The 22,830-nt window shown below is 39.1% G+C and overlaps 1 protein-coding gene across 1 annotated transcript in view; it reads left to right on the top strand.

Moving 5' to 3' along the window:
* Positions 1 to 22,830, top strand: part of FBXO28 (F-box protein 28) — a 47,213-nt gene that overhangs the window by 5,148 nt on the left and 19,235 nt on the right. Inside the window, exons 2-3 of the mRNA XM_064276850.1 lie at positions 9,021 to 9,130; positions 12,537 to 12,675. Coding sequence (XP_064132920.1) covers positions 9,021 to 9,130; positions 12,537 to 12,675 — 249 coding nt within the window. The remainder of the gene's footprint in view (positions 1 to 9,020; positions 9,131 to 12,536; positions 12,676 to 22,830) is intronic.

Here is a 22,830-nt window from a genome sequence, read left to right as displayed (position 1 = left end):
AGGTTGTAATCTTTACAGGAGCACATTGCCAGGTCTTTTCTCCCATGGCATGGCTGGTGGCTTCTAACTACCAACCTTTTGGTTACCAGCTGAGCGCTTAACCGTTACACCACCAGGGCTCCTTAGGGGAGCAAGTAAGGGCATTAAACAAAACAAACCTCCATTTCCTATCATAATTATTTCACAAGAGACCAAGTATAAATCCTTGTATGCCCTAGTAAAACTGAGTGGTGTAAATTCTTACAATATTGAAGAATGTACTACATAAACTGGCCTGTGCATATAAAATCCACAGAGAGGAGCAAAAGATAACCTTTGATAGAGATTACTCCCAACCACCTACTTCCCGAATCCTGCACTTAAGATTGGTTGAAAGAAACATCAGTCTATTTAATTTTCCAAACTTCTCAGGCCTCTCCAAGTACATTCTTTTTTCTCTACAGCCTCTCCTTTGTTTCCCTCTTCTAGAAAATACCTGTACCTTCAAGACACACCTCACGTGTTAGTACCTTAAGTAAAGCCTTTTTTGTTATTTTTCTCTCAACTTTATTCAGTATTTATAAGTTTCCATTGTATCATTATTGAACGTATGCATTATATTGGAATTATTGTTGGAAGGGCCTCTTTTTCCACTGTTTTAGTTTCTTCCATGGTGGGGACATATCCCTTCGACATGAATCCCAAAGGCCTTACACAGTCTGTGATATAGAATATTGCTGTTGTGGGGTGCCATCGAGTCACTTCTGACTCATTGCAACCCCATGTGACAGAGCAGAACTGCTCCATAGAGTTTTCTAGGCTGAGATCTTTGTGAAAGTAGATCTCCAGGTCTTTCTCCCATGGAACCTCCAGGTGGGTTCGAACTGCCAACTTCTAGTTAGCAGCAGAGCGCTTAAGTTCTCAGTATTTGGTGAATAAATGAAATAGTTCATAAACTATTTCATTACTCTAAGTAAACAATAAAAAGCATATGTCATTGTGAAATAAGTGTTTTCTATATAAAGTCGATAGTGCTGCAAATGTACCTGCTTAATATTTACTTCTAACACAGATTAGAAAATAAAGAAAATGGTTAAGTTTTTAGTTTCACCCTAGAAAATCTTAGCAAAAATTTACAAGACTATATTAAGAAGCCCAGTGGCTAAAGAAAAGTAAACTCTTAGTAGAATGAAGACTGATGAGGTGGTCTGAAGTTGAAAACCAAAATCAAACTTGTTGCTGTCGAGTGGATTCTGACTCATAACGACCCATGTGTTCCGGAGTAGAACTGCTCAGTAGGATTTTCTTGGCTGTAATCTTTATGGAAGCAGATTGCCAGGGCTTTCTTCTGCAGTACTGCTCAGTGGGTCTGAAACACCAACCTTTAGGTTAAGAGTGGAGCGCAAACCATCTGCGCCACCTCTGGACCTTAAACCAGTTGCCGTTGAGTTGATTCTGACTCATGGAGACCCCCTGTGTTTCAGAGTAGAACTGTGCTGTATGCGAGTCTTGATGTCTATGACTTTTGGAAGGAGATCGCCAGGCCTTTCTTCCGAGGCACCTCTGGGTGGATTTGAATCACCAGCCTTTCAGTTAATAGCTGAACGCTTAACCATTTGCACCACCCAGGGACTTTTTTTGGTCTGAAGTTAGTATATAATTAATAAGAATAGCCACATCCAATGGCGCCTCAAGCCTGCTTCATCACGATCAGTGCTCGGTTCCTATACTGACAAGAAGGGTGATGGTACAGATGACAGCTGAGACTCATCAGGAAGGCTTTTCTTTTTGGCTTTTAGGGTGCTTTTGAGGAGCCCAGGGAGCAGACTTGTCTTCTTCATTTTTTTGCTCAGGCTGACAATAAAATTAATTTGCATTTCCTTTCCAAGTAAATCTCTCGGGAAGGGTACCCAGAGAAAGCTGGCTAGAATTTAAAATTGTTTGTAATTCTACCTGCAGATAATTGAGAATCAACTGTATAGCCATACAAATATGAACTTAAGAAATCAACACCAGGGCAAGAGAATTTTTTTGTAAAAATTAGAATATTCTTAGGAAAGAGGTGGCGGATTGTAGCTATAGTTTTATATGTGAGGGAAATTAACAGGAGTTCAGTGAAAAAGCAGAAAGGGCAAGAGAAGAGCCAGAATGGTTGAGGCCCGTTCCTTGTTCATTTTTTAGATGATTTTCTCACCAGTTGTTAACTTTTTGCCACACTTCTTTATCTGTCTGTTTCCTGCACACATAATATTTATTTTACTGATCATCTGAAAATCCTATGCAGATATAATGACATCTCACCCCTAAATACTTCCCTTACGTCATCAGAATATCATCAGATGACCATAATATCACTTCTGAGGGATTTAATACTGATACAATCCATATTTAGATTCTCAGTTGTCTCCAAAACATCTGTTTTTAACGTTTTGCGGGGGGAAGTCCTAGATCTAATACAAGGTCATAAACTGCATTTGGTCTCTTTTAATCTAGAACGTTCCCACTACCTTTTTCATCCTTTTATGCCATCAACTTTTTGAAGATTCCAGACTTGTCTGGTTGTTTCCTCATGATTCGCTTCAGGTTTTTGAATGCTTTGGGAGAATTACAGGAAGATCTTGGTTCAGCTCCATCTCTTATAAATTTTAGCAGTGTAGTGAGAATCCCTGTAGCTGTCCTTAAAATCCCATATCGCCTCAAGAATCCTACTTTCTAGACTGGTGCCAGCAGTATCTGTAGCAGCAGAGACTAATCAGTTGAGAATAATTAGGACAATTATTTTAATCTGTGTAGCTGCATGCACCAAGTGAAAAAAAAAGGTGTAAGTTAGAAGACCTGGATTCTTAATTTCGCTCTTGCCATTGAATAGCTGAATGACCTTGGGTGAAATCCCGTAACTTCTTTAGCTCTGAGGTTTCTTACTGTAAGACGGAAGGATAGATTCTGGTGTGTTTACGTTCCGTTCAGTTCAGGGGTTTGATAAGCAGCTTAGTCTTTGATGATAACTTCCGATTATATGGAGAACATGAAATGTTCATTCATTTAAGAACTGTAGCGTACCAAATGAATACATTAAAAAAATTGGGTACTGCTACAATATTTCCTTGATTCTAAGATACAAATATTACCATATTTTAACATTTTTGAAGTCAGAGTGCATCTTGGTCAACATATGTGTGTATTATTGTGGCAATGCTTCCTTTTCTTTAGAAGAGCTTTTTTTTTTTAAATTGATAGCGTATCTCGATGTCTCCACAGCATTTTAAACAGAGCCAAAGTCCAGCATACTATATCTTTCAAGGCATCTGAGAAAATAATGCTTCCAATTATGGTTGTAATACACCATCTATTCTAAGACCATTGGCTGTTGGCAATGTTAAAATATAAAAAAAATGCATCTTAGAATCAGTTAAAATTGGTATTAAAGATTAAACAGAAAAATTGTGGGTTTCACAGATTTATGAACTATGCGTCTTGCTTTGTTAAGAAGGGCCGTGGTGGTATAACAAATCTAAATAGATTTCTAAACAAATACAACTGAAGAAAAAAGTTTATTACTCATTACTTAAGCTAAAAATGATAAAAAAGAGAAAGCATGGCATTTTAAATTCTGAGGTAATTGGCACAGTAACAAAACCCACGTCCATTCTCTCATACTTGAACAGCCTTTAGCCTGAGCTAAATGTCTCCCTTTTGGACTGACCTGTTCCATTAGTTCCCCTCGTTTTCATAGCGTGTACATTTTTCCTAATCCCTCCAGGCACTGATAGCCTTTGACATCGTCATCATCTTCGTGGATTAGGCACCAAAACTTTATTTTACTGTCTTGGGTAAATTGCAAAATTGTTCAGATTTTTATCTTGCTTTAATAACTGAGGAAAGAAAATACCTTCCCTTGAAAAGTCTTGGGAAATTACTAAAATCGCCCTAGATATAGAGCTGCGCTTTAAATGAGATAATTTTGCCTTCCAGGTTAGCATGCATGTCAGCAATTCTCATTAAACTGCTTGCCTGGGGAAAAATTAGTACATTTCTGTCTTCCAGAGGTCACTTTGCTTCTTTCTGAATCCTTAACAAAAGATGCGTGTGTGTCCTTGTGTTTGTAGTCAGTCAGCCAGTGCTTATGGAACATTCTGGAAAGGAGGAGTGTCGCCTTCAATACCGTTCTGCTATTACAATATTGATTTCTGAAAATCTTCTTCAGTTTGGCTTTTGTGGTGCTATTTTTCTGTCTTTGTGACCTCCTACTTTCTTTTTTTTTTTTTTTTTACCAACTTTGAACCCTTAAATGTGAGTTGATGCACTATTTATAAGCCTTTATTTTCGTATCTTCATTTAGGGTTCATCTACAGTGACTTCAGCTATCTCCCTGTGAAGATTTCAGAACCATATCTTTAGTACTAATGTTTAGAGAAAATGACCAATCAGCTGTCCTAAAACCAAGTCTTTCCAAAAATTAAGTGGTCGTTTAAAAGTAATTTCTCTTTACCACCTGATTCCCCCTTGCCAAAACATGGAAGTTTTTGCCCCACTCATCTTTGCCCACACATTCAGTCTATCTACAGAAGTAGTTCGCTTACTGATGGTTTGTTTATTCCAGACTTTGTACCTCTCATTTAGGAGTCCCTGTCCTCCCTCTTTTCGAAGCCTGATTCAAATCTTGTATCATGTGAATGAAGTCTTACTTGGTTTGACCGTATCTGGTTATTTATTCAGGTCCCTGGTTTTTTTCTGGGTGGTACAGATTGTTTGCTCACCTACAAACCTAAAGGCTAGTGGTTCAAGCCCACCTATCAGCACCTTGGAAGAAAGGCCTGACAATCCACTTCCATACAGCCAAGAAAACCCTATGGAGCAGTTCTACTCCGTAACATATGGAGTCACCGTGAGTCGGAAACGACTCACAGCAATGGCTTTGAGGTGTTTTTTGGTGGTTGTTGTTTATTCATAGTCTCATCTCCAGTCAGTACTTGTATCTAGTCATTACTCGATATTCATTTGAGTTTCTAGATTATTAAGAGATATCTAAATCCTAGCAGTCAGCTAGATTCAGCACAGTAAAATGCTAGTATAATAATTTTAGACAGTACCGTGGACTTTTTTGACAGTAATATTCAACCATAATTTTTTTCTGCCAAAAAATTTCCGTTGTCTCAGAAATTGTCAGTGAGGTTGTGGAGTCTACAAAGACAGAAAGTGTCTTTCTGTAAGATTCTGTAAGAGGGATGGTGCCTCAGGTTTTTTTTTTTTTTTTTCCTTTATTAGCAATATATACCTATTAAAAAAAGCCAAAGCCAAACCCATTGTCATCGAGTCAATTCTAACTCATAGAGACCCCATAGGGCACAGTAAAACTGCCCCATAGGGTTCCCAAGGAGTGCCTGGCGGATTCGAACTGCAAGCCTGTTGGTTAACAGCCAAGCTCTTAACCACTATGCCACCAGGGCTCCAGATAACTTAAAACATCAAATAATTTTAACAGCAACAAAAATATAGTTTTTATAACCCCAAACTCTTATTCCCCAGAGGCACCCACTTTCAAATCTTTTTGCTGTTTTTTCTTCTGTTTTTATTATCTGTTGAGTTTGCACTATGAAAGATGAGAATTTAGTCTTCCTTCAGTCTGCTCCACCCTCATCACACACACACGCGCACACACACAGACACTTTTCCTTCCTCTAATAATGCACTAGGAGTTTATTGTTTCCTCACATGGGCTTAAATACTGGTGTTTTCTGGCAATGTGGTTATTCAGCATTGGGCCACGACTCTCGAAATGTGGTCTGGGGATGCCAGGGGGGTTCCTAAGACCCCTCAGGGGGTTCATGTGATCTAAAATATTTTCATTACAATACTAAGATGTTTTGGCCTTTTAGCTCTCATTTTTCACAAGAGGAGTTTTCTAGAGGCTATGTGACACATGATGACATCATACTGAGAGCTAATGGAATGTATGTGTATTCTTGTTTTCTAGAATTTTCTAATAATGACAACACATTGAATGCAGAAGCAGGTATTAGAATTCAGCTGTCTTCTATTAAAGCTACATATCAAAGAGGCTTGCAAAAATGTAAAATAATGCCACTTGCTAATTGTTTTGGAAAAGAGGTATTTTTCATTTTAAAAAGCTATTTATGTTAGGATATATTGGGTTTGTTATTATATTTTTTGCAGTAGACACTGAACAGATGTGGATGACTGATTTAGTTAAAAAATAGTACCCACCACATTTTAAAATATCACTTCATAGAAGATACTCTAAGTATCAATACTTAAGATTTATTATATTTTTATTTATTTTGCCTTAATATCTTCAATTTGATATGCTTTGGTTTAAGAAGTATCTGGTATTTAGTATTATAATATTAAAACCTTCATTAGTTTTAATCCACTTTGCCAGAATTTTTGTCACTGTGTTCTCAGGAGAAGGCAAACTTATATCAAGAGTTTCATCAGTATTTCATTTCAGCAGATATTTGTCAAGCATTTGTGCTTGGGTGCTAAGAGAGAAAGAAACGTAAGATAGTCCTTGCCTCATTGACTTGGCCTTCATATAGATTAATCTCGGTGTTTTGCACTTTCAGCATCCGCATCTCCACACAGTGAAAATTTGTGTTCAGCTTCATGACTGAGTCACTGCAAAATTCTCAGGGATCAAGAAAAACAGATTTTGTGCACTAGATTTAACTAAGACCAGAAAGAAACTGGAATATAGTATACTGAGCAAAGTTTTCAAATAAATGTTATGTTAAACAGAGAGTGCATTTAGCATAATTTTTATGTAGCACTTTTAAATTAAGTGATTTAGCGTGTATTGTTTTATTTAATCCTGGTGATATCCCTATGAGTTAGATCTTATCTGCATTTTACAGATGGCTGGCTAGGGCTTCCAGTTAGTAGCTGTCTTGCTCCAGAATGCGTATAGGATAGACTCAGATTTAGGTGTTCTGACTTCTTATCCTGTGTCTTTACAACAACCCTGCCTAAGGATTCAGAGGAGTTGAGGACCTGCTATACATTCCGATCTTCTGGAGGGTGACAGCACCTAGTTTAGGGCCTTGGCTACCATAAACCCACCATGGCTAACCCAAATCACTAGAAGAAAGAAAGAAATAAGGATTGTCATTCTGATGTATTGGTGATACAGAGTTTCGCTTCCAGTTTGAATATGCATTTTTGCCTAAAAAAGAATTTTTTTTTTAATCGTGCTTTAGGTGAAAGCTTACAGCTCGAGTTAATTTCTCATAAAAAAATTTTATATACATATTGTTGTGTGGCCCTAGTTGTAATCCCTATAATGTGACAGCATGCTTCCCCTTTCTACTTCAGGTTTCCCGTGTCCATTCAACCAGCTCCTTACCCCTTTCTGCCTTCTCATCCCACCTCCAGACAGGAGCTGCCCAGCTAGTGTCGTGTATCTACTTCAAGTAAGAGGGACACTCTTCACGAGTATTATGTTCTGTAGTCCAGTCTATCTTTGTCTGAAGAGTTGGCCTCAGGAATGGTTTTAGTTCTGGGTTAGCAGCGTCCAGGGCCGTGTCTTCTGGGTTCCTCCAGTCTCAGCCAGCCTCAGGAATGGTTTTAGTTCTGGGTTAGCAGCGTCCAGGGCCGTGTCTTCTGGGTTCCTCCAGTCTCAGCCAGACCACTAAGTCTGGTCTTGTTACGTGACTCTGAGCTCTGCAGCAGACATTTCTCCTGCTCCATCAGGGGCCCTGGTGTGTTCCTCGTCAGGAAGGTCGGAGGTGGTAGCCGGGCACCATCTAGTTCTGGTCTCAGGCTGATGGAGCCTCTGGTTTATGTGGCTCTTCTGTCTCTTGGGCTAATATTTTCCTTGTGTCTTTTGTGTTTTTCATTCTTCTTTGCTCCAGATGGGTTGAGACCAATTGATGCATCTTAGATGGTCACTTGCTAGCTTTTAAGACCCCAGACCCCACTCACCAAAGTGGGATGCAGAACATTTTCTTAATAAACTTTGTTATGCCAGTTGACCTAGATGTCCCCTGAAACCATGGTCATCAGACCCCTGCCCCTGTTCTCTGTCCCTCGAAGTGTTTGGTTGTATTCAGGAAACTTCTTAGCTTTTGGTTTTGCCCAGTTGTGCTGACTTCCCCTGTATTGTGTGTAGTCCTTACTTTCCCAAGATAATTCTTGTTGTCTATCTAGTTAGTGAATTCCCATCTCCCTCCCTCCCCTGCATCCTCCTAACCATCCATAAATGTTTTCTTCTGTGTTTAAACCTTCTGTCAAGTTCTTACAACAGTGGTCTCATACAATATTTGTCCTTTTGTGACTGACTCAGCATAATGCCTTTCAGATTCATCCATATTGTGAGATGTTTCATGTATTCATCATTGTTCTTTATCGTTGCACAGTATTCCATTGCGTGTATATACCATAATTTGTTTATCTGTTGATGGGCACCTTGGTTGTTTCCATCTTTTTGCTATTGTGAACAGTGCTTTAGTGAACATGGGTGCACATATATTTATTTGTGTGACGGCTCTTATTTCTCTAGGATATATTCCAAGGAGTAGGATTGCTGGATTGTATGGTCTGCTATTTCTAACTTTTTAAGGAATCACCAAATCAATTTCCAAAGTGGTTGTACCATTTTATATTCCCACCAGCTGTGTGTAAGTGTTCCAGTCTCTCCACAACCTCTGTAACATTTATTATTTTGTATTTTTTGGATTAATGCTAGCCTAAAAGGGAATTTTTGTTTCAGACTCTTAAAAACCTTTAAATATGTTCTTTTGTTGTTCTTCAGGACTGCAGTCTCTGACCATAATAGCAGGGATACATTCAGAACATTCAACAAATACTTAAAGTAAATGATGGTAACATGTGTAGGCAAAGAGTGATTTCTTAATGCAGTATTGTAAGGACTGCATTGCATGAGGGAATCACCCACACATACTGATCTAGATTCAGACAGCAAACTGGGGAATAATGCCAGCACGGAGAACCTGCAGCCATTGAGTTAATTGTCTATTATTAATTTGGTTATCAATTTTCTTATTCTTTCTTCTCTCTCTCCGTAGGTTTGTAAGAGGATGGACTTGGTCTGCCAGAGAATGTTGAATCAGGGATTTCTGAAAGTGGAGAGGTACCATAACCTATGTCAGAAACAAGTCAAAGCACAACTCCCAAGGTATGTCGTGGCTAGCAGTGGCAGTGCTTTACAGTTAGGAGTTTTGCTTGTTTCTTGATTATTTTAAATCTTAGTAAAGATTTACGTGTATGAAGTGATAACAAACCCCTTGCCATTGAGTTGATTCCATCTCATAGCAACCCTGGAGGACAGAGTAGAACTGCTCCATAGGGTTTTGAAGGCTGTAGTCTTTATGGAAGCAGACTACCACATCTTTCTCCCACAGAGGGACTGGTGGGTTCAAACCTCTAACTTTTAGTTCTCAGCCGAGCATTTAACCACTGTGCCACCAGGGCTCCCATGAGGTGAAAGCCACCTGAAAAAAAAAAAAAGCAATTTGAGCTTTGGTCTTCATTCCTGAGAGCCAGGCCACACCTAAGGCTAATAATTGGGGGCTGACCAGACCAAGAAGGACCATGCACAAGCCCTGTCTTGACTAAGCCTCAGGAGGCATAATGTAATCTCTCATGGCCAGGTGGGGAAGCCAGCAAGAGCCTAGAGCCCTAAGGCACAGAAGAGCTCCTGGTAGGTGACAATTCACAGGAGAAGGTAATTCCTCCATGTGACATGGAAGTGCCATGCTGGGAACCGTCCCAGACCTTGCCCTACGTGTCTCTTCATTTGTATACCTTTTGGTTGTAATAAATCTGTAAGTATATGGCGTATACTCCATGAATTCTGTGAGTCATTCCAGCAAATTATCGAACCCAAAGGGGCAGTGAGAGCTAGCAGGGGCTAATGTCTGCCTGTTTGGCAGTTTGAAGGACTGTGTCCTTTTAACTTTTGAGCTCTGTTCCAGCTCCAGGTGGCTAGAGTCAGAGAAAGGCTACATGGACAGCTGGTCTGAAAGAAGGTGTCCTTCTAACTGTGAGCTCAGACCCAGCTCCAGGTGGCTAGAGTCAGAGAGTGTGCCACTCAGGCAGCTGGCCACAGGGATGGAGAAGTGGGAATTCTGGGGATTGGATTCACGCCGATCCTTACCACGCGTGCGACAAAGATGTGATTTACCCACTTTGCCCCTTGGTTAGTGCAACATGTTAAGTGATTTTCAAGCTTTTATAACAAAGGGTACACAGATCACAGTAACTTCTACTCTGGTTTGTCCACTGTCAGCACTTCTATTCAGCATTGTACTAGAGGTGATAACCAGGGAAGTTAGGCAAGAAAATAAAGAAAAAGGCATCCATATTGGGAAGGAGGAAGTAAAACTATTTACAAATGACGTCATCATGCATGTAGAAGATCCTAAGGAATCCACTGATTAATTAGTAGAGTTAATCAACAAATTCGGCAAGGATACAGAATATATAGAAATTGTATTTTTATACACTAACAATGAACAATCTGAAAATTAAAGAAGACAAGTTCATTTACAGTAGTATCAAAAAGAATAAAATACTTAGGAGCAAATATAACAAAAGAAGTACGAGACCTGTATACTGGAAACTACAAAATGTCATTGAAAATAAATAAAGAAAAATGGAAAGACATCCCATGTTTGTGTGTGTGTCTCTCTGTGTGTGTACAGTGAAGCCTGTGAGAACCGGAACTTGACGGGACCGCCTTGTTTTTCCAGGTCTCAAGTTTTGCACCTTTGACAGGGTGCAGTCACCACTTCCTGTTGCTCCCTATTGAAAAAATATTTGAGTTTTCTTTCTCTGACAGGTTTCTGCTTTGCACAGGCTCCGGCTTTCACAGGTTTTACTATATGTATATGTGTGTGTATATGTATGTATATATAAATATGTATATGGAGCCCTAGTGGCACAGCGGTTAAGAGCTTGACTGCTAACCAAAAGGTCAGCAGTTGGAGTCCACCAGCCACTCCTTGGAAACCCTATGGGGCAGTTCTACTCTCTCTGTAGGGTCGCTATGCGTCGGAATTGACTCAACAGCAATGGGTATGTATATGCAGAGAGAAAGACATTTACTTTAAGAGATTTGCTCACTGAGTTCTGGGGGCTGGCAAGCCTAAAATGTGGAGTTCAGGCAAAAGGCTGGAGATTCCTGCTGGCTCGTGGAGTTGTGGGGGGCTGGCAAGTCCAAAATCTGTAAGTTAGGCAGCAGGCTGGAGACTTCTGCAGGCTTGTGTCCCAAATGCCATATGTCAGGCAATAGGAAAACAAATTGGACTTCATCAAAATCCAGTTCTGCGTTTCAAAAGACACCATTAAGAAAGTGAAGAGACAGCCCACAGAATAGGAGAAAATGTTTGCAAATCACGTCTGATAGAAGACAGAAGTCTTAAACTCAACAATAAAAAGACAAATATCCAATTTAAAAATGAGCAAAGAATTTGAATAGGCATTTCTCCAAAGAAGATGTACAAATGACCGAAAAACACATGAAAGATGCCCAGCATCATTAGTTACTAGGGAAATGCTAATCAAAACCGCTGTGAGATACCACTTTACGCCCATTAGAATCTTGGCTAAAGTAAAAAAGACTAACAAAAGTTGAGGATGTGAAAAAATTAGCTCTTGTACATTGTTGGTGGGATTGTAAAATGGTGCGGCCACTTTGGAAGACAGTTTGGCAGTTCCTCAAAAAGTTAAAAGTAGAGTTACCATATGACTCAGCAGTTTCATTCCCAGGTAGATACCAAGAGAAATGTAAATACCCACACAAAATTTGTCTATGAATGTTCACAGCACATTATTCGTAACAGGCAAAAAGTGGAAACAACTGAGCTGTTCATCAGCTGGTGAATGAGTACAGTGTAATGTGTCTATACAATGGAATATTACTTGGCAATAAAGTAAGAATGAAATACTGATACATGCTACAGCATGATTGAACCTTACAACTATGCACAAAAGGCCACATACTATACAATTCCATTTATATAAAACTGTCCAGAACGGGCAAATCCGTAGAAACAGAAATTAGGTCACTGGTTGCCAGGGACTGCTAATAGGTTTCTTTTGAGGATGATGAAAATGTTCTGAAATTAGGAAATGACGATGATTATATAACTTTGAGTAACTAAAAACACTGAAAAGTGTACTTTAAAAGGGTGAATTTTATGGTATGTGGATTATACCTCAATGAAGCTGTTTAAAAAATCTAAAGGTGCTGATTTTATGAGAAAAAAAGATAGTCTCTTGTCATACATACATCCATGTGTCTTTCATTTATTTATTTCCTCAAACTTTAATAGCCATTGGACTTGATACCGCCCCCCCGCCCCCCCAAAACCTAGTTTTTTAAAATAAATTTTTTTCCAAATGTTTTATCAGTCCTTGGCAAGTATTTCTGGGTATAGTGATTCATTTATCATGAGACTGTGGCCCAACTGTAGGCTTTAAGTTCACACATAAAAGTTAAACTGTTTTATTAAGGCATTTTTATTGCTTAACATTTTAGTCCACAGTACTACTTTAATAGTTGCCCTTTCTTATTATAGGAGAGAGTCAGAGAGGAGAAACCATTCACTCGCTCGTCACGCAGACATCCTTGCTGCTGTTGAAACCAGACTGTCACTGTTAAATATGACTTTCATGAAGTATGTGGATTCCAATCTCTGCTGCTTCATCCCAGGAAAGGTAAAGTAGAATTACCAACTCAGAACAGCTGGATTGCACTGTGTGAACTTTTCAAATTATTATAAAGTTATAAAGTGATTTTGAAATGCCCTCTTTTCATTGTTCCTCCTCTTCTGATCTGTGAATGTGTGCTTTTCATTTCTCCTGTGTGGTTATCAGTGTAAATAGGTATCATATCTATGACCTTTATATTTATCCCTGCGATTAGGAAATAGACGGTAGAAGCCCTAACGTTCTTTAATAAGAAACTTAAGATATCATACTCAGGAAAATTTTTGAGTTTTTGCTTTGTTAAGATACCAGAGGTATAGCAGTGAACACGATAGGTACTGTCCCTTCCTACAAGATTTTTATAATTTTGGGGAGGGGAGATGGGAGAGGCAAACTGATTTTTGTTCTGTTCAAGAAATGTTTCGTAAAGACAACCTATAAGCTTTCAGATTTGGACACAATAAATAATTGCTATATTGTAATACAGTCAGTTGAGTAATAGTGTCCTTTAACATAGAAATAAGTATATTGTGGCCTATTTACTGTTATTAAGTTAATAAAGACCCAGCATTCAACACGTTACTCATATCTTTGGTGCTGCCTTGCTTCTTGTATTCAGTATAAATTTAGGTGAAATATGTCTGTCTTTTTTTTATATAGAAGGGGTGAAGATGGAAACGAAGGTCATTTTGCTACTTAGTTAATCCTGGCAAAAGAGTCCCTTAGCATGGTTGAAACTAATTAGTACCTAGTGAAATTTGAATATGTTATTTTTGTCATTTCCAGAGATAATTAATATTGGTGATACTTTGTGTTTTCTCCATTTCTGATTTTCTATAATATTTATGGGGGGGGGGCAGTGCTGTTTCTCATAATTTAATTGAAATTTTCCTCTGTGTATCTCACTTTCCTCATATTAGCTACAGGTGCTTTTGTAAGGTGCTATAAAAAGGTGACCAGTTAGAAACTTTAAATTCTGATTGTTATGCCAAATTTTATCCACATCTGATTTATAAGCCTTAACTCTTAAGTATTCCTGAGAAGCTCATTATCCTAATACAGGTTGCTCTCTACAGCTTTATAGTTTTCATTGCTTATCTCATTGTTAACAGTATGACTATATAAGAATTGCCTTACAGCCTTCATAACCTCAGAGACTGTAACAGTTAGTCGTTAAAGTAAACCAGTAAATTTTGACACACTCGTTCGCTCTCTTTCTATGTTTATATAAAAAAAAATGTATATAGTATATATAAAATGTGATACATACAAATCATGTTAATGGAAACCAGTGTCACACTAAAGTGTCACAGACTACACAATAAAGTTTTATTGGAGCACTGTCAAGCCCATACTTTTAGGTACTCTTTGTGGCTGCTTTCACGTCACAGTGGCAGAGTTGAGTAGTTTGTAACAGCCTATATGGCTTGCAAAATCAAAAGTACTTATTAGCTAGCCTTTACAGAAAAAGTCTGTCAACCTTTGTTCTAGTTGATCAGGATCCCGTGATTGGAGTGGTGATCTTTGCTGTCTGAACAAATGAAGTTAATTTCAGTTGAGTCCTGCTGTTTTTTAGAAACCGCTTGTTGACCTTCTACTTTAAATTCTAGTACCAAAATAAAAAAACAAAACTGAGATGGCAGCAGCGGAGAGCATCTTAAGTTCTCAAGATGCTGCAAGCCTTGTTTGTTGGCTCTTTGCCCTGAGCAGCTCTTTCACCTGAAGTCTTTGCCTTGCTATCGTTGTTTCATACTTACCTTTACCTAAGAGGGTAGACATCTGTTTATCCCTTTCTACTTAATAGCACCCACTTCTTCACAAAAACTCTCCTCGTTTTCTTTTTCTCCTTGTTACAAACCTGAACGTGACTGGAAAGAAGCAACCAAGAAAATAGAAATGATTTTGTTTTTATAGATATGTGTCATCCTATCACACTCAATTCAGCTTGGATTATTTTGTTTCTTAAAATTGTCATCTTTATGACAATTTTATATGTGCCTAAAACAGCACTGTGTACACTGAGAATACTACTTTTTTTGTTTGTTTTTAAGTAGCTGGCACTTTTTAACTTAAAAAAAAAAAACCCAAACCATTGCCATCAAGTCATTTCTGACTCATAGCAACCCTGTAGGACAGAGTAGAACTGCCCCATAGGGTTTCCAAGGCTATAATCTTCACAGAAGCAGACTGCTACATCTTTCTCCCTTGAAGATAGTCTTAAAAATAGAAATTACTTGAAAGCATTTCTTTTACTGTGCTTGTCTCAAAATAAATATATACAGGACATAAACCTTTAAAATTAGAAAATAAGACTTGGTTTGTCTCCATATTGAATTTTTAGATCTCTTGTCCCCAAGCCATCTTACATAACTAGGAAACCATGTTTATACCCTCCAGGCAGTAATTATCACCAGTTATTTCCAGGGAAATAGTTCGACCACATCATCCTATAGTGACGAATGTCAGCATTTTTAGTCCCCCACCCTGCGTGCCTAGAGCTTCTGATCAGCTTTTTATGTGCTCCATTCTTAAGTATAAGAAGAGAATAGAGAATCACCAGACTAATAGGAAATCCAGAACAAAACAAATAGGAAAAAAAATACTTTTGAGAAAAATCATACATGGATATAAGACCAAAAAAATGACTAGTAACTTCAGAGAGAGAGGAAAATATATATTCAGACACATGCCAGAACTATTTAGAAAAATTTCCATACACTTAAATTTTTTAAATATGAAAATTTTTTTTTTAATTAAAGGGGAGTTGGAAGGGAATGTTAAAGAAATCTCAAGTAGAACAAAAAGACAAAGAAAAATGAGGGAAAAAAATAAGAATGTAGAGGATCAGTCTGTGAGGTCTAGTATTTAAATAGGAGCCCCAGAAAAAGACAGCAGAGGGTTGACCATGGAAATAAAATTGAAGAGGCTGTGAAAGGGCTCATCAGGCGTCTACATAATAAAGGAAAACAGATACCCACCAAAAACGGATCCAAAGAGACAAAGCTTTCAGAGAGGGAAAAGGAAACAGCATAGAAAATGATGAGGCGTCAGAAGGACATGGGACTTCTATAAAGTGTCAGTGGGAGCCAGAAGAAGATGGAGCAGCGCCTTTAACATTCTGAGGGAAAAATATTTCCAACTTTGAATTCTGTACCTAGCCAAAATATCAGTCAAGTGTGAGGGTAGGATAAAGACATTTTCAGACATAGGCATTCTTAAAAAATATGCTTCCCATGTACATTTTCTCAGGGAGCTATTGGAACAAATGTGTTATCACAACAAGCGCATAAACTGCGTACAGAGACTGGAAATGAAGATTTAACACGAGAGAGATGGCAGGGATCCTTGGGATAGTGGAGAAAGGAGATCCCAGGAAAACACCTCTTAATCAGATACAGAGGTTAGAGCACATTAGGAGGCCCACGGAGACAGATGTCCAAGAAGATGACATTGGTAGTATGCCTGGTGCATCTGAATATATTTAGAAGAGATTTAGATATTGGGAAAAGTTGAGGATGGGTTAGTAATAAACTAAATTCCTGCCTCAGTTCTGCCACTCGGATGTGGATGTAGTTGTGAGTTACCTTGGACTGTGAAGTCCAAAACGGGCATAGGTCCTGTGGGGGCCTTTGTGCTGCCAACCCTTAGCTGCCGTCCTTTGACTGTTTAGGTGAGAGAGAAATCTCTGTCTTGTTTAATCTACTGTTTAGCAAACAAAACCAAAAGCAGGACCTTGAACTGGTTGTACCCCTGCTGAGACTTTGCATTTCTACCCCCAGGTACACTGAATGAAAATTTAGTTTTCAAAAGATCCCCAGGTGATTCCTGTGTATAACTTCCTGGGAATTTGTTAGAAATGCAAATTCTCAGCAGGGGTTCAAACTCAACTGAACCAACTCTTTTTAATGCTTGAGATTATAATAAGTTGGCAAGAAAAGAAAAGTATATGTATAGACAAATAGCTCATCTATAAATAAATGTTATATAAGCATAGTAATGTAAACACTGGATCTGGATCTAATAAAAACCATCACACAACTGTAGTGGGAGGATGGAGGGATGTGCCGTATGTGGGCGTGGAGGTAGAAGGGGAAAGAGCTGAACCCTCATCTTCCTCTGTAGGAAGTAAGTAGATGATCCCTAACACTGAAAACTCAGCAAATAGCAATACAAGCATGTAATTAGAACTATAAAGGTGAAAATTAAAAGAAAAGTCTAGAAAAGTAGTAAGTGGTTGTCTCTGGGGAGTGGGTCATGGGGGAAGAACTGGGGGATAAGCAGCTATTTTTTCATATCAAGTCTTGCAAAGCTATTGCACTCTTTGTGTACATGTATCATTTGGATAGACTAAAGATTGTCTGGGAACCTGAAGAAAATAAAGCAAATTAAACTTTTTAAAAAAACAACTGAACACATAGAATGGTACAGTAATTGATTTTTCACTGGCTGATGCAGAAGACGAACTTGATTAAGGCTTGCATTGTTTGCCAAACAGTAGATGAAACAAGATGAAGGCTCTCTCTTACCCACAGTAGGCCGAAGGCTTAAATGGTATTCACGGTATGTGCCAGTTGAAGCATACACATGATACAGTGAGCTCTGTGTGTTAGAAATGTAGTAGTTGGTCACCACATTTGGTTTGTATCATACTTTTTAAAACTTAAAAATGTTTTTGGTAATTATTATTTGATTACTTCAAGCCTGATTGGAACTCAGTGTGGCGTATTACGTGAAAGGCGTAGGAACGGCCATTAAGTGACTGACTGCCCTGCATAACACCTGTGATCTTTCTGCTAGAGCCCAGGATTCATACCATGACATTCTCGTTTTTGTTTCTGGGTTTTTTCTTTTTATTGTGGTTAAAAATTTATATAGCGAAACATTTGTGAATTCAACACTTTTTTATTTGTACAATTCAGTGACACTGGTTCCATTCATTATGTCGTACAACCATCACCACTATCCATTTCTAAACTGTTCCACCACCATTAACAGAAACTCGGTGTCCCCTAAGCTAAGACCCCTCTTCTGTCTCCCTCCCACCTCAGCCGTTAATAAACTTTGGTCTCTATACATTTGCCTGTTTCATGTAAGTAGGGTCACACAATACTTGTCCTTTTGCAACTGACTTATTTCACTCAGCATAATGCTTTTCAGCTTCACCCATGTTCTAGCATGTGTCAAGGTTCAGCCTCACCCATGTTCCAGCATGTGTCAGGGTTCAGCCTCACCTGTGTTCTAGCAGGTGTCGGGGCCACATTTCTCGTTATGGCTGAGTAGTATCCCATTGCACATATGTACTACATGTTTATCCAGTCATCTGTTGATGGACATTTAGGTTGTTTCCACTTTTTGGCTGTTGTGAACAGTGCACAATAAACATTGGTAGACAAGTTCCATTGGATTCTTGTTATTAAAATAATTTGCAGAAAGTGGTTAAACCTACTCAGAAAATGAAATATTTTGAAAATTGGGTAAATACTGCCTGTTGTTCATATGTGCCTCTAAAGCCATTATGGCCACGTTAACTCTGAGTGGTCCTAACATGCGGTGGGTGTCCTGTTCTTTCACCTTGTCCTCTGTTTATAACTTCTGGTCAGAGGAAAGACTATTTCATATTTTATTGAAAACACGAATTATCCTACTTGACTGAAATAATCTCTATATAGTAAGATTTGAAAATGTTACCTTTCCTAATGGAAAGATTTAAATAAATGGAAAGAGATACCTTGCTTTTACTCTATATTTAGAAAACTAAATACAATAAAAATAATAATATTCTACAAATTAGTTTATAGATGTAATTTAGTATCAGTTAGCAGTCCCCGTGGGATATTTTGATACAAAATTCATTCTGAAGAATAAAGGCTATGGAGAGGATTAATTGCATAATTTTTACATTAACCCCAAAATGTTAAAAAAAAAAAAACTAGAATAATGCATGGTACATCATACAAACCAAACCCATTGCTACTGACTCGATTCTGAGTCATAGCAACCCTACAGGACAGAGCAGAACTGCCCCGTAGGGTTTCCAAGGCTATATAATCCTTGTGGAAGCACACTGCCACATCTCTTCTCCCATGGAGCAGCTGGTAGGTTTGAACCACTGACCTTCCAGTTAGCAGCAAAGCACCTAGCCACTGCACCACAAGGGCTCCTTCACGGTAGTACTACTTAAATGTTGATTTCTCACATATCCATCCACATCTACTCAACCCCACTCTGTCTTTAGCAAGTGTACCCTCCTCCCAAGGAGCCCTGCTAACCGAAAGGTTGGCAGTTTGAACCCACCAGCTCCTCCACGGGAGCAAGATGTGCTAGCCTGCTTCCACAAAGATTATAGCCTTGGAAACCCTGTGGAGCAGTTTTGCTCTGTCCTCTGGGGTTGCTATAAGTCAGAATCAACTCAGTGGCAGTGGGGTCTGGTTTTCGGTTTTTTACCCTCCTCTTGCTCTAACTTATGTATTGAAATCCTTCTTCTCGTTGCACGTCCTTCCGTAAAACCAAAAAACAGTTGTCCAGTCAGTTCTAACTAGTGGCAACTTCGTGTGTGTGGGAGTAGAACTGTGTTCCGTAGGGTTTTCAAGAATATGACCTTTCAGCAGCAGATCACCAGGTCTTTTTTCTGAGGCACCTCTGAGTGAATTCGAACCACCACCTTTCAGTTCGCACTTAACCATTTTCAATACCCAGGGATTCCTATGTCTTCCTTAAAAAAAAAAAACCATTTCTGTTGAGTTGATTCCAACTCATAGTGTTGAATATACCATGGATTGCCAAAAGAACGAAAAAATCTGTCTTGGAAGACGTATAGCCAGAATGCTTCTTAGAAGCGAGGATGGTGAGGCTTCATCTCACATACTTTGGACACGTTATCAGGAGGGACCAGTCCTCGGAGAAGGACATCATGCTTGCTAAAGTGAGGGTCAGCGGAAAAAAAGGAAGACCGCCAAGGAGATGGATTGACACAGTGGCTGCAAAAACGGGCTCGAGCATAGTGACAATCGTGAGGATGGTGCAGGACAGGGCAGTGTTTCATCCTGTTGTACACGGGGTCACTGTGAGTCAGAACTCACTTGAAGTCACCTAACAGCAACAACAACGTAGTGACCCTATAGGACAGAGTAGTCCTGCCCATAGTGTTTCCAGGGCTGTAAAGCTTAAACGAAGCACACTGCCCCATCTTTATCCTGCCAGTCTTTCCGTTAGCAGCCAAGCACCTTAACCACTGCACCACCAAGACTTCCTTAACCCATTGCCATCTATTCAGTTTGGATTCAGCAACTCTGTACAACAGAGTAGAGCTGCCCCAGGGAGCAGGTAGTGGATTCAGACTGCCGACCTGTTGGTGAGCAGCTGAGCTCTTAACATCTCTGCTTTCCCTTTTTTCATGCAACACTTGGCTTGCACGTGAAACTTACGGCAATCTGAGTTATGCTTTGCTGTTTATGAGTCTTTCACTAAGTCGTCATCTTCCAGCAAATGGGATCTGTGTCTTACTCATACTTGAGTGATTGCAACAGTCATTTCTGAACTCGCTCCAGCATGTAAGCACTATTTCAAGTGTTAAGTATTTTTTAAATCTCTCTCAACAGAAATTCTGTTAACTGTCACCTTTATATTCAAAATAGAATTTGCTCTCTAAAGATCATATTCTTGTATTGAATTTAACCTTATGGCTTGGCCCTAAACAGTTACGTTTAATGTGTCAGTAGTGAATAATTTAGAATCACTTGACCCTGTTTACCCCTCACTGAATCAACATTTATTATTTGTTATGTGCCAGATACTGCTAGGTTCTCGGGACCTGACAGCGAAACTAGATACGGACTCTTCTCTCATAGAACTCACTGCAGGTGGTCCGTGACTTAAGACGGGGTTCTGTTCCAGCAGCTCTCATAAGTCAGTTCTGACATAAGTTGAATACCTCATTTTCTTTTAGTTTCCATTATTATTGCCTTTTATTATCTATCTTTATAAATCCAGTGTTTGTCTTCGGGGGTTGGAAGCATTACATATAAACTTACAGATCTATTTTAATGCATACATAAAAAAGTACACAAATCATAAAAATTTACTCTGATAAAGTGTTGGACAATGTTGGCATTTTGTCAGCTGCAGTAATAAGGTGTGGACGGATCTGGATTATCCTTGGGAATGGGGTGGCGTTTCTAGTCAGAAAATTTGTGAAAGTTGTCTGCATGGTCGTTGTCTTTTTTCCTTCATGTGTTTTGTAGTAACATCTCACCACTTCCCAGATCTGCCTGTCAATTCTAGCAAAGCGATCAGTGTTTGGGTCCGAGTTTTCAGGCAACTGAAGCCCCTGATTTAGTTTAGACACCTAAATCTGTACGACAGTGTTTTGAACAGTAAATCATGAAACTGAACATTTGCGAATGATGACATCAGCCAATGATGTGCTGCCGTGCCGTATGGAGCACATATTACGATGTAAGATGTACCCCGAAAAAGAAAACGAGCCGTCCTAAGTGTGCTTCCTCAGAGCACGAACACCTCGTAAGTCAGGGACTACCTGTATATTGTGAGGAAGATGGGCAGAAAGGATGTATTTACAACTTGTAATATGCACTCTGAAGGGTTTGAAGAAGATGTTCATGTAATTTAAACTGGAGGAGGGCTCAGAAAAGACTACTCTGAGAAAGTAACATTTTACTGAGACCTCAAGTCTGAGTAAGGAATTTGGGGTGAGGAAGGTGGGAAGATGTGCAGGGAGAACTGTTGAGAAAAGAACTTCCTGTGCAAAGGCCCTGAGGCAGAAAGGGGCTTGGTTTAGTTCAAGAGCTGAAGGCCAGTTTGTACCTGTCAGTGCAATATACTAAGCTTGAGAGCAACAGAAAATAGTAGTGAAATCTTGTGACAAGTATTTTTCTTATTTATAACACACATTTAAAACTTTAATAAAAACAAATCTACTGTGGATCAGTTCATATCCTGGCATTTAGCACATAAGATAGTTGGTGTGAAGGACCTTAAAAAAAAAAAAACCTGTAATCCCACTTTACTTATATTTTTTATTGAAACATTTCTTAATTATATATTAGTTAACATACTTTTTTATTTTTCAAACACTTGATCTTCTGCTAGCTTCCATAAATATTTGATATTTGGATATATATATGTGTAAACTACAGCCTGTTTCCAGCCCTTGAACTCTTTGAACAAGTCAAACTGACTCTGACCCTGAATGTTATCTTAAATATCTCAGAGAAGCCTTCCTGACTGCCCTGTCTGTTGTCCCCACCTCCCTCAGTAGTAACTATCACATGACCCTTTTTTTCCTTTATGATGCTATTTTAAAGTATTTTATTATGTGTTTACTTTAGCTTCATGACAGTAAGAATCTTGTAAACTTTATTCACTGTTTTTACCCTGGTGCTTTCAAAGGAGACGAGTGCCTAGTAAGAACTCAAAAAATTCTTGTTGAATAATGTTTATCCTACAAGTTAGGGTATGCTCACATAATTAAATTTAGCCCAAAGAAAAATACTTTTTTTTTTTTTTTTTTAATATATGTAATAATTCCTAACATGGGAGTTCCATAACTAATTGTTGAAAAAAGTTGTTACTCTGAAGTGAGTTGATAATCTGGTAGTAATGCCAGAAATGAATGACCGCTTACCCAGCGGAGCCTCAGCGGTCTGCACTTGACTGTCAGGATTACTCCGACTGTTCTCCCCGGCAGTCTCGATCCCTCTTACGCCGTTAGCTACTGCAGCCTCATCACCATCCACCATTTCTCTCCTGAGTGCCTGACCTGTATTTCCAGCTGCCTGCTGATGATTGCCACCTGCATGTCCCATGTGATTCCAAATCAGCGTATCTTCTCTCCCATTACACCTGCCTACATATCCACCAAGGAGCTCTGGTGACGCAGTGGTTAAGTGCTTGGCTGCTACCCCTAAAGGTCAGCAGTTCAAACCCACCAGCCACTCCACAGGAGAAAAGACCGGGCAATCTGTTCCCATAAAGATTTTGGCCTAGGGAAACCCTATTAGGTAGTTTTCTGTCCTGTGCTGTCACTGTGAGCCACAATTGACTTGACGGTGCACGACAACAACATACATATACACCACTTTAGCCTAAGCCAGTTCCTGTTCATCTCTCCAGGCCCACAGATGTGGCCTCTTCTGTGAAGTCTTC

This window comes from Loxodonta africana, chromosome 25 (assembly GCF_030014295.1).
Source record: "Loxodonta africana isolate mLoxAfr1 chromosome 25, mLoxAfr1.hap2, whole genome shotgun sequence".
Taxonomy (NCBI): domain Eukaryota; kingdom Metazoa; phylum Chordata; class Mammalia; order Proboscidea; family Elephantidae; genus Loxodonta; species Loxodonta africana.
The sequence above is the reverse complement of the archived record's forward strand: the minus strand, read 5'-3'. Positions and strand labels throughout refer to the sequence as shown.